The 17,608-nt window shown below is 36.6% G+C and overlaps 1 protein-coding gene across 4 annotated transcripts; it reads right to left on the reverse strand.

Moving 5' to 3' along the window:
* Nucleotides 1-1,695: 1,695 nt before the first annotated feature.
* LOC147509269 (uncharacterized) lies at nt 1,696-16,205 on the reverse strand. 4 transcript variants are annotated; one of them, XM_086601599.1, is made up of 15 exons: nt 15,965-16,187; nt 15,749-15,876; nt 15,217-15,288; nt 13,882-13,995; nt 8,689-8,757; nt 8,536-8,592; nt 7,094-7,147; nt 6,916-6,978; nt 6,677-6,739; nt 6,275-6,439; nt 6,042-6,197; nt 4,112-4,192; nt 3,969-4,030; nt 3,676-3,797; nt 1,696-2,101 (listed from the first exon to the last, which is right to left on the reverse strand). In XM_086601599.1, exons 1-14 carry the CDS (start codon nt 16,119-16,121, stop codon nt 3,722-3,724), a joined length of 1,317 nt encoding a protein of 438 aa, XP_086457725.1. In that variant the 5' UTR covers nt 16,122-16,187; the 3' UTR covers nt 1,696-2,101; nt 3,676-3,721. The 4 variants fall into 4 exon arrangements, with proteins under 4 accessions (XP_086457725.1, XP_086457724.1, XP_086457727.1 ...); XM_086601598.1 differs by lacking the exon at nt 1,696-2,101 and adding an exon at nt 2,295-2,681 and having other exon boundaries at nt 15,965-16,205; XM_086601601.1 differs by lacking the exon at nt 1,696-2,101 and adding an exon at nt 2,295-2,681 and having other exon boundaries at nt 15,217-15,285; nt 15,965-16,188.
* Nucleotides 16,206-17,608: the final 1,403 nt, after the last annotated feature.

A 17,608-nucleotide genomic window follows, 5' to 3' on the forward strand; every position in this document is an offset into this window, starting at 1 on the left:
GTGGAACTTGATTGACTGGATCTTCAAGATTTTGCTAAGTTGTTTCCATTGGACTGTTGTGTTCTTGCCTGATTCTTTACTTGAGATCTTGTAGTTGTCACCATTAATGGAACTTCAAGAAAAAACGTGGAAGAGGGCCCGTTGATAAGAACGGCAGACGGCACCAATTATGTTTAGGTAATGATTCACCTAAAGACACTAATGAAGTCGTAAGGGGTGTTGAATGTGGTGGAGCAGAGACTGAACCATGTCGATGGCTGCCTACGTATCCAGAGTATTTTCTAGAATCAAGTCTTCATGTGCGTAGTTCTTTGTTGAAATGAAATGAGGTATTTATAGGTGAGCAATAAGTGAGGTTTCTTATTGCCTAAGAAATATAGTTTCCATAATAGTCAGAATATTTTCTTATTGAGTAATAAAAGTAGGCCAGCATAGTGGGCACTAAAAGTAGGTCAGCGCAGTGGGCAATAAAAGTAGGTCGTACTAGTAGGCAATGCAAATTGGCCGCATTAGTGGGCAATGCATGTGGGCACCTTAATAGACACGCAAGTATGCCACGCTAGTAGGCGGTGCTATTGGGGTGCCAAATGATAGTCGTATGTAGGAGTACGCATATAGTGGTACATACATGAGCCAAGCTTGAGAATAGTGAAGCTCGGCTTGATTAGCTCGAATTCCACACTTACTCTCGGAACCTATTACTCCAACCAATTCCGAACCAGAAGCTACTACTCCAACTAGTTCCGAACCTCCTCTTCTTATTTCATTTCCGAACCTAAGAAGTGAGCTATTCAGGACTTGGACTTGAAGTGTGTTCTGGTACTTCCTACTCACACCAAGACTATATCCGAGCAATAAGAAGATGTTGCCACGTATCACATATTAATTTGCTAAAATATGTACACACAGTGGGTATACATGATGATGATGGGATATGTAAGTGACTCTTGAAGAGAGGAGGCGAGTAAAGTAACTGGATCTGGAGACGATGGTCTCAGCTATTGGAGTAGCCATTCTTTGTTTGTTGGTACTTGGTAGTTGGTACTACAAGGGTTAGAGTCTCTGTATCAAATTTCTTGGATGATAATAGTTGCTTATATTTGGCAAATACTTCAGTCCCTAACCCCTACAATAGGTCTAGTATGCTACTCATTCGGTTCAAACTCCTCAACTGAGTGGGGGTGCAAACTGGGTCGAGACAATGAGGGTACTAATCTCAGATTCTCAGGTCTCGTATTAAAGCCATTAGAAATCAAAACCACTGTTTCACTGGATACATCTAATGCCAAACCCCAACTTACTATTCCATTGTACTAGATTTTATGATCACAAGTCATAACGACACGAAGTTAGCCTTGTGCAATTTTAATTCGGTTAGTGTTGACAATATCATTTACTGAACAAAGATAGTTGACAGTATCAGAAGCTTAAAATTCATAATCAGGATTCGGGTTCAGATGTATTTTTTGGGGATGTATTTTTTGGGCTTTTTTTACATTTTTAGTGTTATCCGATCAGATTCAGATATAAAATTTCGGTTTTATTCGGATTCAGGTTCGGATATTGTCAAACTATTCGGATTCGGATATAGCCAAACCCGACCCAAACCCGACCCGTTTCCTGCCCTAAATCTTTCACACTTTGGATTTGGTATGTTACACTAACAATCAATCCTTTTTTATGTGTGGCGTGGCATTTCAGTTCAGTAACCAAGCAGAGAACTTTATTGCAAATTGCAAGTTGTAAAGTTCTGAAATATGTATCCCGAGTTGCACTTTATTATACAACACATTTGATGAATTGTTTTTACCATACATTCAAATTTCAACTCTACGAGATAATGAACTAACAGTTGATAACCTTAATGGCTCAGACACGTCAACATGTGTCAAAACTGACTTCAAAGTTTTTGCAGCAGAACTTTATGCACAAACGAATGGAGTTTTGAATCTTCTAGTCTCCAAATCCATTATTCAACTTCTCTGGTCTTCACTGAGAAAATAAATCATTCTCGCCTCTTCAAAGTTCAAACACGGTTAACATTCAATGTGTCGTCACATCATAAACACGTACCACTGGCATTAGTTGAAGGCATATATCCCTAACAAGCATAACAATAGGGACCACGCTGTTACTATAACAAGAACATTTAAAATGAATGTGTTGCTCTGTACGACCGTAATGAAGTACATCTTAATATGCACAGTACAGAAGTTGTGTCGGCCAAAAGTTCGACAATTTACAACTCGGGCATTATTAATAGGGATATTAATATATGTAAAAACATCTTAATATCTATTATTTATGATTTATTTATAAAACAAAACGAAGTGTAGTGAGTACAAACGAATAAAACAAACCGACCAAGAAGCATTTTACATTGTAGAAAAATGTATCCAACAAGTAGGAAATACCACAACCCCAAACTACGGAGTAAGAACTAACAAGTAAACATGGTGCATGTTTCCTCTCCCCAAGTGTTTAAAAGTCTCGAACAATATAAGAGACGGTCTACAAAATATCTAAAACTTCTAGAGGGCTACATCTTTCCAAAGGCGACCTTTTACAAAAAAGAGCTTCGACTTCAAACCAACATGTCATACTGTCGAGTGAGACAGAATATAACAACCCAATAACATACAGCAGTACAAACTTTTTGTTGTGAACAGCGACAGTCACCTCTGCCCAGAAAGAAAGATTTTAAATATACAACATACTATTAAGATAATCAGAGATGAAATACTGAAACATAGATAACATCACATCAAGCAATCACTTGAGCAAGAAACTCTTGCCTAGCACTATGTGATAGAAATTCATTTAAAAGCGAAGAGATCCCCAAGAAGATGAACCAAATTAATGATGTCAACAATCCGCTTCATAGTAATTTTCTTACATGTTTTAAAAACGTGCAGGATCTTCAGTATGGCACTTGCCTCAAACAGAAGGAAAGATATTGGAGTCACCAAAATCTACGAACTGGCAAAATAATCTATTTATTAACACGTACGAGAGAACTAATGAAAACACAATTCCGGAGATAGATTCTTCGCATGGATAGCACATGCCTCCATAAATGCAACAGCACAACTTGCTCTATGAGATACACATACTGACATTTGTATAAAATAGGCGGCAGTTGCTGCATCTCACCTATGCAAACTACACCTACTATGTCTTCCTAAAGTACCACACGTGGTTAGTCCAAAAACAATTAACTGTGTGCAAACAATATGCAGACACACAAGTGACTAATCCACCATGAAACTCAAAAATAAATCAATTCAACAAACATTTATCTACGCGAAGACAAATGGATTGATATTTTAAAAGCTAAAGCTCTGACACCAGGCTTTTAACTTTATTAAGGATTTTACAAAAAGGACACTCACAAACTTTAGGAAAAATGCAGTTACACTTCTCACAAAAACCAAAATTCTTGCTATGTTAAAATTGCACCTACGAATTAAGCACCACAAAATCAAGGGGGTTCTTAAAAATCTCCATGTTAACTAAGACATCCATATTTGTTTGGCAGTTGGTTTATTCTATAAAAAATCCCTCCCTTAGTAATGCACGCCACAATCCAAAAACTCCCAACAATCTACAAAGAACGTACAAAGATTTGAAATCACTGAATAAAATTTAAGTCCAATTCTTAGTAAAAGAACTTACTCGCAATTTGATATGCCAAACACTAAATCCAAGCACCTCCAGAACTCTACTTGTCAGGATGCCCTCGTTTAGGCCTGCGGCGTGTGTGGTTTGTGTTCCGAACAGGCTTCTTCGCCTTTTTACTGCGAATGCAAGAGATGATGAAAACCTTCACAAACTTCTAGTCCCAAAGCATGGAACATACACTAGTGGAAAGTTTGAATCCAAAGTACCACAAAGATACAACAGTAAAACCTAATGCTGCTGAAACATGTGATTAACCAACAAAAGATTGCACTGCAAGGAAAACAAACCTAAAAATGGCTGAAAACAGCCTTGGAAGAAAGAGGACGGGTAGAGCCAACAAAGCAGAGGCCTGCAATCATGTCATAAAAAACAGTCAGATACGTACAAGATGTTGGTTCGATCTGTATATAATCACTTGTCTAATGCATACCGTAAACCAGACCAGCTCTTTAGTTGCAAGTGGTCTTGTCAGCTCATGTTTGTTTAGAGTTTCCTGGACGGTCGCTTGAACCTTGATATAAGCAAAAAAATGCATATCAGAAAACATAATATAAATGCTTAGAAATTATTAAATATAGTTACCACTACATATACTTCCTTGGTCAATGATATAAGGGGAGAGATAGAGCCACATTCACTGTAGCCACATTGTAAACGAATCCAAACAAAATCGTGGACTTAAAAGTTGAATTAAGAGCTGAATTTTTGTAGTTATGATCTCCCCGCCATAGAGAACATGCTCACAAAAATTCAGCTCATTCAAAGAAGTCTAACCTTAGAACATGTTCACAAACGTTTTGGACCATTAGATAAAAAGTTAAAAAATGAACACTAATTTACATGGTTAGACATATCCAAATATTATAATTTTTTGTGAGAATGATCTTCATGGTGTGGAGATCATCTCCACAAAAAACCAGTCCTTAATTCATTTGTATGTCGAAAATGTGGCTATAATGTGCGCATAAGAATGTGGCTCTATCCCTCCCCATGATATAATATTATAATACTAGTACGAGATAAACATTTCTAGTTAAATACCATTTTGAATTAAGGTTACATTGGGCTAATATCAATTTCCATGTGTACCAAGGAATCCATACTGTTAAGTCGTATTGGGGCTTAAATCAATTTCCATGTGTACCATCATAACCATCATGTCCTCATCACTCAGTTTTATCATGAACTCGATATGTGTCATGATTAGAGATAGGTTGTCAACAACGCTTGATTGGAAACTAATACCAAGAGACGGCAAAACCAAATCACAAAGCAACAAAATTCCCCGCAATCCCTTCACAACTTTCATCCCTACCCAACTTAAAACACATGAGAGTCTCACTTTGTCAAAGCCTCAAAGGAATCTAGAAATCCGCACAGAGAAGCCATAAAAGTGTCTCGCAGGCCATATTAATAGTTGTGAAAAAAAGACCCTGAGAGACTTCCAATCATCTAGCCCTTTCCTCATACGCACATTCCACGTCCAGAAAGTTCAAAATTCTAGCAATTTCTCATTGCATTCCAAGGTACCAAACAATTGCAACTTTTCATCCATAAAAGTTAATACATTAAAATAATGCAAACCATACTTAGGAAATTAGCTAGGAACTAATAACCTAAGCCTGAGCATCCACAACATATTTACAAAGAAAGCCCAAAGAGAGAAGAGAAGCAGCCGCCCAAGGCCCCATGCACAAAGCTATAGGACCAAGAACCGAAAACAAGGGAAAAAAGACAGCATCCTAGAAAGAGCCACTAGGCTGAAACAAGCAGCTTCCAGCGCACCACTCTCCACTACACCCTAATACCCTATCCCTGTTACCACCAGATCAAGGTCCTTCCCCCAACCACTTTCATATCCACTCTCTCCCTCTTCCTAAGTCATTGATTATTTTCTACTAAGAGGTAACTGGATTATAGATTTAAACCTTTCCTAGTTTTCTGGTAGGAGAGGCTGGGTAGTTCACTTGTCAGAAATTTAGGAAAGGTGGGGTTCCTTGGCTCATCACCAGCAAATTGGTCAGACACAAATTAAATACTGCGCTCCAAGAAATTCCAATATCATAAAACATCACCAGAGATATGGTAGCAACTGCTAACTAGCAAGTACTTCAATGAATTTTTGGATTTTAACAAGTGAATCTTGGTTTAAGAGACTATTCATGTTTATGACCTCCAACTAGCTCAGAGGGGTTGCAGTCATCTTGATCCATTGATAGATTACCTTAATTGACTCACTTTTTACTTTCCATAAACTTGGCTGTCTATCGACCACAGAAATAGAAAAAGAAATCAAAGAAAAAAAAACACTTTGCTGTCTAAGAACAAAATAAATGAATCGCATAAGAATCAAGTCCAACCTGATTATGGTAAGTAGTTGCGGATTTTAAAAACTTTCTGTACTCACGAACTATTTTCTTTGTATAGGGCTTCAACGCAACCCGCGCTTTATCAACATGAGGTTTTGTCACGGTTGCAACATGATCAATATATGGTTTGGTGCACTTCTTAGCTTCCTGTTCGATAATTGCACATTAGAGATATTTATTGGAGCCCAGGGAAGTAAACAAATAAGACCAAGTACACAAAATACCTGGAAATAAGGATCAGCCAATTCTTGTACTCTAACAACATGTGGCATTATAGTACTCTTGGTTGTATCATAGACCTCCACAGTTTTAGTAGCTACAGATTGCAAGTGTGGCTCGGCGTATAATTTAAATGCCACCCACTGCTCTTGTATAGCCGGTATCCATCTCTTTAAAATTTATAGAGATCATTAGAATTAAAATTATTTCAGTTAAAGCAGGAAAAACAACCACCCCACAGGAAACTACTTTTCTATAATTAAAAAAAACCCTCGGATGAGAACGTCTCAAAAGACCAACAAAAGAAAATTGGCAACAGTAATTAAAAGGATGGGGAACTCTTTACGTGTTTTTTTTCAAATACGCCCGGATATATTAAAAGAATCCAGATTTTTATAGAAACTTACAGATTTAATTGTTTCCATGTGAGGTTCAGCCCACTTCTGAACTTGGGCTTTTGTCACTAAGGCCTGAAACAAATGTTCAAATGAGAAAACGCTTAGTTGAAGCAACCTACAGAAGACATAAATTAGATATAATCTAGTACATCCATTGAACGTACATCCACCAAGTAGGTAAAACTGTTATTTTGAATTGAATAAATACATTGAATAGAGTTATAAGACTACAATCTTAAGGATAGTACCTTTTGAGTTGCAACATCCAACGCAGGCTTGCCATGCTGGTTCCAGTATGTAGTAGCAAAGGACTGCAAGTTGATATAAGATAAAAGTTACAAAAAGAAGTTCCACGAATGCACGAATCATATGAAATTACCGACCAAAAGAAAAGGCATAAGCATGGCATTAATTGTTGAGAATTACCTGACAACGGTCTACATGGATCGCAAACCAAACTGGAAGCCATGATCCATGAGCCTGATAAGAATGAACACAGAGTTACTAGTTCGAAACCACCACATACTAGTGAAGTTGGAACTAATGTAACTGACCACTTGGCATGTATTAAATAAAAAGACAGGTTATCTTTCCTTTAGACCAAGCATTTTAACTTTTACAGATAAAATGTTGCTTGTTCAGCAGAAGAATGCAAACCTAGAACTGAAATTTGTCAAGATGTCATGCTGAAGACTAGCGCTTTGCACTTTCGTTTGTCAACACAAGTAAAATACATGGACTAGAGATATTTCATGAAAATCATAATACAGTTTAAAACGACTTTTTAAAATCTTATAAATACGTATTCTTTAAACCCTCAAAAAATTTCAAAAATCTTAAACAAGTCAATACAATGCATAACACATTACAACGACAAGCAATTACCACAGTTTTCAGTGCAAATGACACATGCTGAAGACATGCTCACATGTATTGAAGTTAACTTTTGCAAAATGAATCCAATGTGGAATGTTAAGCACAAGCAGTTGCTAGTATACTATCATCTACAAATTTTATAGGTATATTTTCGAGTAAAAGGTACAAGTGTATAAACACGAACTCAGAAAGTACTTCTGAACTGACACCTATAGTTAAGCAAGATAAATCTAATTACAAGTCGTATTCACAGACTCTTCCAGTAATAACAGTCAATAGCACCTAAGAGTAGACATGTACAACCCTTTTAACTGCATACATTTATCTTCTAGCAATGACAAAATAATCATGTCCCAAAAACTTTACAAAGGAAGAACTGAAACTGGTACCGAAAAACTCAAAAAGAAATGCTGGCACTTTGCAGACTTGGCTGACTAGTCTAATCAGAAAAAACTCACATTTTCATCTTAAAGACACCAGAATAAGATAACCCGGCAGTACATGAGAAAAACAGTCCAGATTGATTGTTAAGGGCAGTCATGAAAGTGTTCAGTGCACAAAATCCTTCCGTACTTAAATTCAGTCTAACAACATTTAACATATCATACCTTTACAATTTGAATCTCACCCCATGAACCCTATTTGCTTGAATTATATAACTCTAGTTAGATTTGTCTGGATAACTGAATCCTACGGTTTATAGTTTAGACTCAACTCTACTTGGTGCAGTCTACACCACATAAATTATTAGCTCCACTATATGAGGGATGCATAAGCATGTTGATTAACATATAATGAATCACACATTCACACCCACTGCTTTTATGGTAATACATACCATATAATAGATAACTAAACTAGAAACCATAAAAATGATCCATGCTGTAAGATTGTAGACAAATTGAACTCAATTTCTACAAGAACTAGGTGATACAACTCTGTTGGGAAGCAATAATAACTTCTGAAACGAAAATATCTGAATTTAATCTAACCTCCAACAACTCTTTAGCCTTCCGAGTGGCCTCCAACTTAGCCTTCACCATCTCTTCCTAGAAAAAACCAATGAGGAGAAATACATTCTAAGAACCATTATCTGTTGTTAAAAAAGAGTAAATGGCGCTGAGACACACTAAAAAACAAAATACCTCTGCCACTTGAAGAGCACGTTCTGTTTTACGAATTCTGCTCTTTTGCTCATCATTGATCTTTTGCAACTGCAGAAAAACCGAGTAAATTAAAGAAAGATCATCGAACTTCTTCTCTAATATAACCCAATAAAGTTGTTGGGAAATATGAGTATTAGTAATATTTACAGTATGTCCCACATTGAGTAGGGTAGTAGTCAGAGTATGTGTTCTCTCTTTTTATATAAGGAGTAAGTCCTTTTGTAATTGCATCCAAACATAATAATACTTATGCTTTCTAGAATTTTACATGGTATCAGAGTTTTAGGGTTCAAACCTAGGACTTCATGTTGTCTGGTCACCAGTTGTCGGATTTGGCCACCATTTATTGGCCGGATTCCAGCAAAGAAAAAAAATCTTTTTTTTTAGGTCAGTTTGTTAGGTTCTTTTATTCTTTTTGGTGGTATTGTTTATGTGAGTTGGAGATTTTTTCTGGCAAGTAGATCTGGTGGTGTTCTCGATCATTTTATTCTTTTTATGCTCCTGGGTTACTGTTTCACCCGTACTGTTCACATAACTGTTCATGGTACTGTTTACAATACTACTATTCATTGGATAACTGTTTACAGGTTACTGTTCACGACACTTCACCGGGATTACTGTTCACGGTACAGTTCACCGAGTTGCTATTCACTGCGATCTAGTGGAATTATCATTTGTTCTATTTTTCTTTGGTTTTGTTGGTGAGCTCTCAATCTCTCGGCTGACTTGATCTATTTTTAGGTTGAGAGATACGGGTCAAAGTTTTTCCTCCTCTCGACTTGTATGAGTTGGTTGGACTCCCTTTTATAGTTCAGCTTGTACTCCCTTTTATGTTGTGGTGCCTAGTTCTCTGGTGTTTCACATGTTTTTTTGTTTTAACCCTCTTATTGAGGAGTTTATTGTATGTTGTTGTCATTGATGGTTCGGCTTTTCAAGGTTTGATTCCCTTTACTGCCACAGTGGTGCCGAGTACTCAGGTGTTTCACAAACTTTTACCTTCTCTTGTTGAGGTAATTTGTTATTTTTTATGTTGTCATTATTTGTTGTGACAAGATGCTTATAGGAAGTTACTTGTGTTATGTCTTTGGATTTGAGGAGTATTGGAAGTATTTACTTCTGCATTATCTATCAAGTGATGTTGGAAGTTTTAGTATAAGGTGCTCATAGATGAAATTGTTATTTTGGCTTTTGGATGAAGTTCTTTATAATTGGTTTGGTTGCATCTCTCATAGTTGTTTATGAGTTGTTTGGATACATCACCCCTAATGCTACGATTGGTCTTTATTATTGATTCTTGGATCCAACTAAGCATTTTATCTTGTTGGTTAAATTCTTCTATTGTTTGATGCACCAAGTTCTTGAGCTACCTCTACATGAGGAGCAGTTGTTATTGGAGCTTCCTTGGTATGTACCTAGAGCATTTTGGAGCTATCGAGTCCTGAGAGTCCAGAGCCTTTGTTTTTGTTTGTTGATGTTGTTGTTGGTGCTTGTTAGAGGATGATGCTTGCGGCTAGAGCTTGGAGATGGGAATCTATCTAATTAGTATCTTTTTATTTGCTTAAGGGGGATTCTTTATCGACACTTTGTTGAGGCTAGCATTGTGATTGCAAGCCTGAAATATACCGAGTCTGTATATTTCGGCTTGAGGGGAAGTGTTGGGAAATATGAGTATTAGTAATATTTATAGTATGTGGTTTAGTCCCATATTGAGTAGATAGTAATCAGAGTATGAGTTCTCTCTTTATATAAGTTCTCTCTTTATATAAGGAGAGTGAGTCCCTTTGTAATTGCATCCAAGCATAATAATACTTCCGCTTTATAGAATTTTACAAAAGTAATATATAAAACCACCAACCAAACTAAGGTGTTGGGCATACAAAAACACATCAATAATATGCGCAACGGACATGAGAGAGACCACTTCTCTCACAAGAACAGACGGCATATCAATAAAAGAAACCAAGAAACAATGTAAAAGGCAGGTAAGTCACTCCTCTTATAGTGTGACTGGGATTAGACAAAGTTAACGACAGTGACACAATTTGAAGTTTGGAGAAGGAGAGGAAAGATAAGTTGAAACAGGAAACATCTATCTCATTTGTACTTTGGATGCTCGTGTTCAGATTTGATTGACTTCACATTTTAAGACAGCAGCACGAAGGTTCGCTTCCCTTTAAAAAAGGCCAGAAACAATGAGGACGTGTATAAAAGACTCCAAGTGGAGAGAATGTCCATGTCAATATAAAAAATGTAAGAAAAAGAAGTAATATGCACGTGAAAGACCTCTCAAAATTCAATGTCAGTCTTCTACACGAAAAGCAACTCAATCTATTGAAATTAGAGTCTTACGTTGCCAGATAAAGCTAAATAGTCTGAAGACAAAGACTACCAATAATGGTTCAGACAACAAACATCCATCTTAGCTTGCCATAGAAGAAAATCTTGCGGAATAATATTTCGGAAATTGAGTTACCCAAAAACGAAATACTACTAGTATTTAGAAGGAAACACATACTGTCAAAATAGTAAAAGTGTCATCTCGAAGAAAGATCACCCGAAAACTTTCAACAAGATATCTGATAAATTAATCTTCTCGATCCTGTTCCCAACTCTCTTCTTCTTCTTCTTCTTCAATTCTTCTCTTTTTCACTTTCTTCCCCAAACAACTTCAAATTGTAGATACAAAAGCTAATTTTTTTTTTTTTTGAATAAGGAAAAGCTTTGAATTGTAGAAAAGTGACGGTTAAATTTTTCAGATACAAAAGGATTAGTAAGTGTTAAAGGAGTAACATACAAACATGCTAGTATGCTACTCCTCTAATAGTAAGAAAGGCCAGGGGAATATGTGAATCTTAAAGGTCGGGAAAATACCTTCAAAACCTAATTTATTGACAATGGATCTGAAATCTTAACGAAATTTAAGTTTTTCAAAAGGTCAACTTTTTGTCCATTTCGAGATCTGTAACTACACAACCCGCGTTCTTCCGAATTCTATTGACAGATTGCATAGATTTAGGAAAACATCTTCCGCTCCTCTTAAATCAAATGCCCATCGACGAGTTAAAAACAATCATAAAATAACTTCAAAGCACTTAACCAAATCCACTTATGTAAAAACAACAATCTGTAGAACATGATTCTTTTTCCATCTCTTTCCAGAGTACGCCATTTCGATGTTACTTGGATATTACCAACTGCTTCATATGCCCACTATAACTTTTCTCTGTCTTTTTTTTGTCAAATAGAACAATAACTTTTTAATCAAAATCAAGCGATAAGAGGAAATCACATAATAACCCAGTGTATAAGCAGCATACAATATACGTAGCCATTGCAGTATCTTCCCACCTAGACATAGCATTATTATAAAGAATACTCTTTATAACTGGAGCAACAAGATCCAATTCCATACAATAGCTTTGATGTGGTTGACATCCTATTAAAATACTCACTTTTGTCTTCAAAATTCTCATATTTCTTTCAAGCCACGCTCCCAAACAAATTGCATGATATAGAACCCTCCACATAAGAGGGCCCACCAAAAATAGATTCCCACACTCCAAATTACCAGTTCCGAATTCAGATTGTTGGTGCTTGCTATATACAACATAGATACAAAAATTGAAGAAAGAACTTCAATGGAAAGCCAAATAGCCCTTCGCATATATAACCAACTAGAATCATGTGATACAACCTTAGAATCAGGTTCCACATTTAATTTTTATTTTACCATAAATATATTTTATTGATTGTCGGCAAAATTCGTACAAAAGAGGTCGGGGACAAGTGCACTACATTTTAGAACCTTATTCCCTAAACCCTTAAAATTCCCTTTTCCCCAACGAAGGTGGGAATCCAACTCAAGACCTTAGGTCCAACCTCCCACGTCTTGACCAGTAGGTCACTGGACACCTTAATCGACAGGTTATGAATTGACCCTAGCTAGGTTCACAAGCACCTATACAAGCAAATCTGGAACAATACCTACAGGTGCAAGAGAAAACCGCCGGTCTTGTGTTCTCAGCGTTGCAAGGCTACATCCAGATTTGAATGAAACCGTGACCTATCAAGATTCAGACATGACTTTGTACATTTCAATTTCACATTTCAGAACCAAAACCCGCAACCCACACAGATAATGGTGATCCATAGACCGTTAATCACTTCCAGGGTTCCACCTCATACTTAATAAGTACCTTCTCTTCAACCACCAAAACAAAAAAGAGCTGTCACACACTTTCAGGATGTCTTAAATGAAATAAAGGTTATCCCCTGCCCTTCTTCATACAGCATTGCTTTGATATAACTACATGGTAATGCTCAATGCAGTGGGCCGAAACTACATTCAGACTTCTTGACTCTGTATATTTCAATTTCACATTTTATAACCAAAACCTGCACCACACACAGATGATGATCATCCACAGTCCTCTAATTAGTTGCACATCATACTCGTTAAGGACCTTCTCTTCAACCACCAAATTAATAGAGCATGTGGCATACTTTTAGGCACAAGATTCACATCAAATAAAGGTTATTCCTTTCCCTTTGGTCATAGAGCACGCCTCGGCCATGAATGGATTGATATTAGAAATCAATGGGCCTGCAATTTTTATGTAATTTTCAAAGAAAAGCAAAAATCATATGATACATTGAAATCCCCCGTATGTTTTAAGTTTGCCTAATCCAACACACCTTACTCTTGTCAGGCTTTCACTTGCAGACTCAGACCTGATAACCACTCCACTCCAACAAATACTAAAAAAATACATTCAATGTAGACCACTCCATCAAAGGAGTTAGTACATATGGACAAAGATACGGAAGGAGTTTACTAGTGTTCCTACATGTTCATAGAACAATATAATTGAAGTTGTGATCCCCCAAGCTATTCAAATAATTTTACACTTCATAACATAGTTGTTTAAATTCATATACAGTAATAAGTTATCCTAACGGTACTCCATCAGTAAACTATCTCGGTATATAAATCACTACATTACAATCTTGAAATATTAATGTTAAGTCCTAAATAAAAAAAACACGTATAATAGTTATGTGCTGACGACACAGCTGCAGATGACCTACAAGATGGGCTAGAAGGGAAAAACAAGAGATACAACATAGATAATTATGAATCTAAATGAAAAATGGAAAGATACAAAGACTTACATTTTCAAGCTTTGAATTCAATTCTTGTATTCTATTATCAGCTTCAAATCTGCGGGCTTCCAAGGCATTCTTCTTTAGAGTTTGTGCTTCTATTTCTTTTCTAAGTTTTTCGACCTGGAAGAACATTAATATCAAACAATGCACGCATTTTCTGCAATATACGTACATATCAACTCCGCAAGAAAACAGTACACCAAAATTTGGAAGTCAAACATGTAGAGAATAGACTGCATAGTTCTTCAATCCATAAACTATTTTTGAGGAGGATAGATATTTCAAATTTACACACCTAAGAGATAAATCAAGGGCTGAGCTTGGATAAGGATGGTCTACCCATCATGGAGATCATCCATACAAAACAAGTCATTTTAAAATCTCCAAAGGTGCACTCATCAAGAATTTCTCATTACACAACCCTCTTTCTACAAGTTTATAATCTTTTTAATGGGCTCACAAATTAAAAGGATGATCTCCACGATGGTGAGCAAATTATCTTCACCAAGAACTTCAAAAGATTGTGTACGTATGTTGGTCTTGCTTCCGTCAAGAAGTTCTCAGCTTTTCAACCCTCTTTTGAAGAGGATTGCTGAATGCTGAAGACACGAGACATGCTGAAGGCATCCTGACTAGTACTAAAACAAGTAACAGAATGTAGAACGACTACATACGTTAAAATTACACAGCTATGGCCTACAAGCGACTTAAATGAGTAATAGTGCAGGATCAGACAGAGGTGTATGCACAGATATACAAACGTGCGTATCTATGCATGGATTGGAAAGTCAAGTTAAAAAGTCAACAAGCTGACACCTAGAAAAACACAAAGTCGTCCAAGATGATGCTATGTCTGATGGATGGAAGATTGTCAGAGGGTATGTATGATAAGTCATACACACATGTAGGCTATTTTAATTTGTCCGCACATCACATTTATGTTTACAAGCCATAATAACAATATTCATACACACATAAAGAGAGACAACGCGACAGACATAGTAACGGAAAAGAGGAGGGACAGTAAATTTCATACGCAAACCTTGAATCAATTTTAGCCCACAGTGTTGGGTTAACAAATTCATCTAATATAGGTATCACATATAACCTGATTCCTATGACCTAAACTACCACTAAGTTAAACAAGAAAACATATATTTTTGCTCGGGTAGAGTGGGGAGAAAGAGAGTTATTTCAGAGAGATGTTGCGACTTTCAATTAAGGTGTGCAGAGCAGACAATAAAAATAAATAAATGGTTAAAAGACACATTTATAATCAGCTAACTTATACATTTATAATCATTTTCAAGAGGGTGGAGTCTTCTTCCATCCTTAACTAACCTGCTTTTCAAGTTCAATTGTGCGTGCATGTGCCTTTCCAACCTGCTCCTCAGTAGCTACCGAGCCTTTCTTCTTCATAAATAGACAAACCAACAGTGTTAAGACAAAATTCAAATTACTTATTATATTTCGACTAACTATGAAAGATTGTTGGAAGACTTCCTAAAAATTTGGGGAGAAATATTGTGCTAAAACTACTGAAATATATTCATCAGCATACATAAACAAACCCAAACTGTTTGGTCCAACATCATAACTTCTTCCAAACCATTATTAAAAAGAGATGAATTCACCATGATACGTCAAACGCCCAAAAAGACGGCAACCATAATCAAAATTATTCACAAAATAAATATAAGCCAACTATCAATCTAGTATCGATTGAATTGATTCTCCAAAAGCCGGGCATAAAATTAAAGGTGCAAGATATTTATACTCATTAAACAATAACAATCTACAGTGTAAAAAAGCTACATTTATAACCAAGTAACGATTGAATAAACAACACTTAATGTCACACTAAAACGTTTACCTGAATCAAGTCAATCTCTCCCTGCAAAGACGAAATACTACCAGCCTTCTCATCAACAACCTTCTCCAACTTCACAATGCTCTCATCTTTATTCTTCAATTCTCTATCTTTATCCTCAACATTTAACTCTACAACAAAATCAGTAACAAATTAGTAATCCTTAACTACTTCAACTATAAATGAAATCTAATGAACAAATGAAATTATTAAACTGACCTAAGAGAGAGATCTTAGATTTAAGTTGTTCTACTTCCAATTTCCAAGACGAATCAGATGCAATTACAGTTTCTACCCCTGAATCTCCGTTAACATTAACACAAATGATAGCGAAAAAGATTGATAAAACCAACCACTTCACTTTCACAGTCGCCATTGTTAGAATAAACTTTTTCTGGTTCCTCCAAAACTACTAAAATGAAATCTTTTTTTTTTCCCGTTATAATATATAGAGATTTTTGTGATGGAGGTGGTGTGAATTGACACGTGTTATGTTATGTCGTGGAATTTTTTATACCGGGTCGGGTCGGGTCGGGCTTTGTTTGTTGAGATTTGATGACTAATTGGTCTGACGCTAAGCACGTGTTTTGTGTTACGCAAAACCAGACGTCAGGAAGGAATCATTGGTTGGTGATGCATTGATGCGTTCTTTTTTTTTTTTTCGCTAACAACATATATACATATATATACGGTTTGTCTAGGGTGCCACTCTTATAGTGACACCTTTATCTCACTCTTCTCTAGAGCCGTCGGATCCGCCCTCAAGATCTGAAGATCTCAATGAGAGTAAAAATGTATTTTCCTCATCATCTTCTCAAAAAAAGAAAAAAAAAACCGATCTAACAAAAAAAAATAAACCGAAATTGGGTTCTCTCTCTCTACGGCTCTCTCAGCTTCTTCTTCTCATCATTTGGCAATTCGGTTTCTTCATTTGGTTTCTTCTTCTCTGACAGATATCATTTGGCACTTCAACTATAGTTCACTTTTGGTTATGGTGCTTGCCTATTGGAACGTTTTAATTGACACTTAGATTGTCATTATACCATAAAAACTTGAATTTTGATTTAATTTAGGTTGCTATGATTATAGTTATGATTAATACCCTCGTTTAAAGACGGCGACAATTTCGGTGAACTCGTCAGCATTCTTCTTCATGTCGATTCTCGTCGAGTTCGGTGAACTCGCCGATTCTTCATACCGTATTCATACTCGATTTTGAACTCTTTTCGAGTTCGGTGAACTCGTCGTATTCTTCATGCCGTGATTCTCGCCGAGAGTTCGGTGAACTCGTCGTATTCTTCATGCCGATTCACCGAGTTTTGAACTCACAAAAGTTCGGTGAACTCTATCGTATTCTTCATGCCGTATTCTGTCAGAGTTTTGAACTCTGTCAGAGTTTTGAACTCTTTCAGAGTTCGGTGAACTCTGTCGTATTCTTCATGCCGTATTCTGTCAGAGTTTTGAACTCTGTCGAGTTCGTTGAAATAGCATATTCGGTAAACTCTCTGCGAGTTTCGGTGAACTCTGTCGAGTTTTGAACTCGTCGTGATTCATGCCGAGTTTTGAACTCTTTCGAGTTCGGTGAACTCGTCGTATTCTTCATGCCGTGATACGTCGGAGTTTTGAACTTTGTCGAGTTGGTGAACTCTGTCAAAGTTTTGAACTCGCCGAGTCTTCATGAACTCTATCGAGTTTTGAACTCGTCGAGATTCGATAAACTCGAGAGTTTTGAACTCTTTTAGAGTTCGGTGAACTCGTCGTATTCTTCATGCCGTGATTCGTCGAGTTTTGAACTTTGTCGAGTTCGATGAACTCTATCGAAGTTTTGAACTCTTCGAGTTTTTCATCTATCGAGTTCGTTCG

Source organism: Coptis chinensis, chromosome 3, assembly GCF_015680905.1.
Source record: "Coptis chinensis isolate HL-2020 chromosome 3, ASM1568090v1, whole genome shotgun sequence".
Lineage (NCBI taxonomy): Eukaryota > Viridiplantae > Streptophyta > Magnoliopsida > Ranunculales > Ranunculaceae > Coptis > Coptis chinensis.

Excerpts from the sequence above, each read along its gene's own strand:
- LOC147509269 (XM_086601599.1), bottom strand. The coding sequence starts at position 16,121 with ATGGCGACTGTGAAAGTGAAGTGGTTGGTTTTATCAATCTTTTTCGCT. Across the intron at positions 8,758-13,881 it reads TGAATTCAAAGCTTGAAAAT|TTGCAAAAGATCAATGATGA; the intron begins GTAAGTCTTTGT and ends GTTTTTCTGCAG. Across the intron at positions 3,798-3,968 it reads CTGTTTTCAGCCATTTTTAG|TAAAAAGGCGAAGAAGCCTG; the intron begins GTTTGTTTTCCT and ends TTGCATTCGCAG.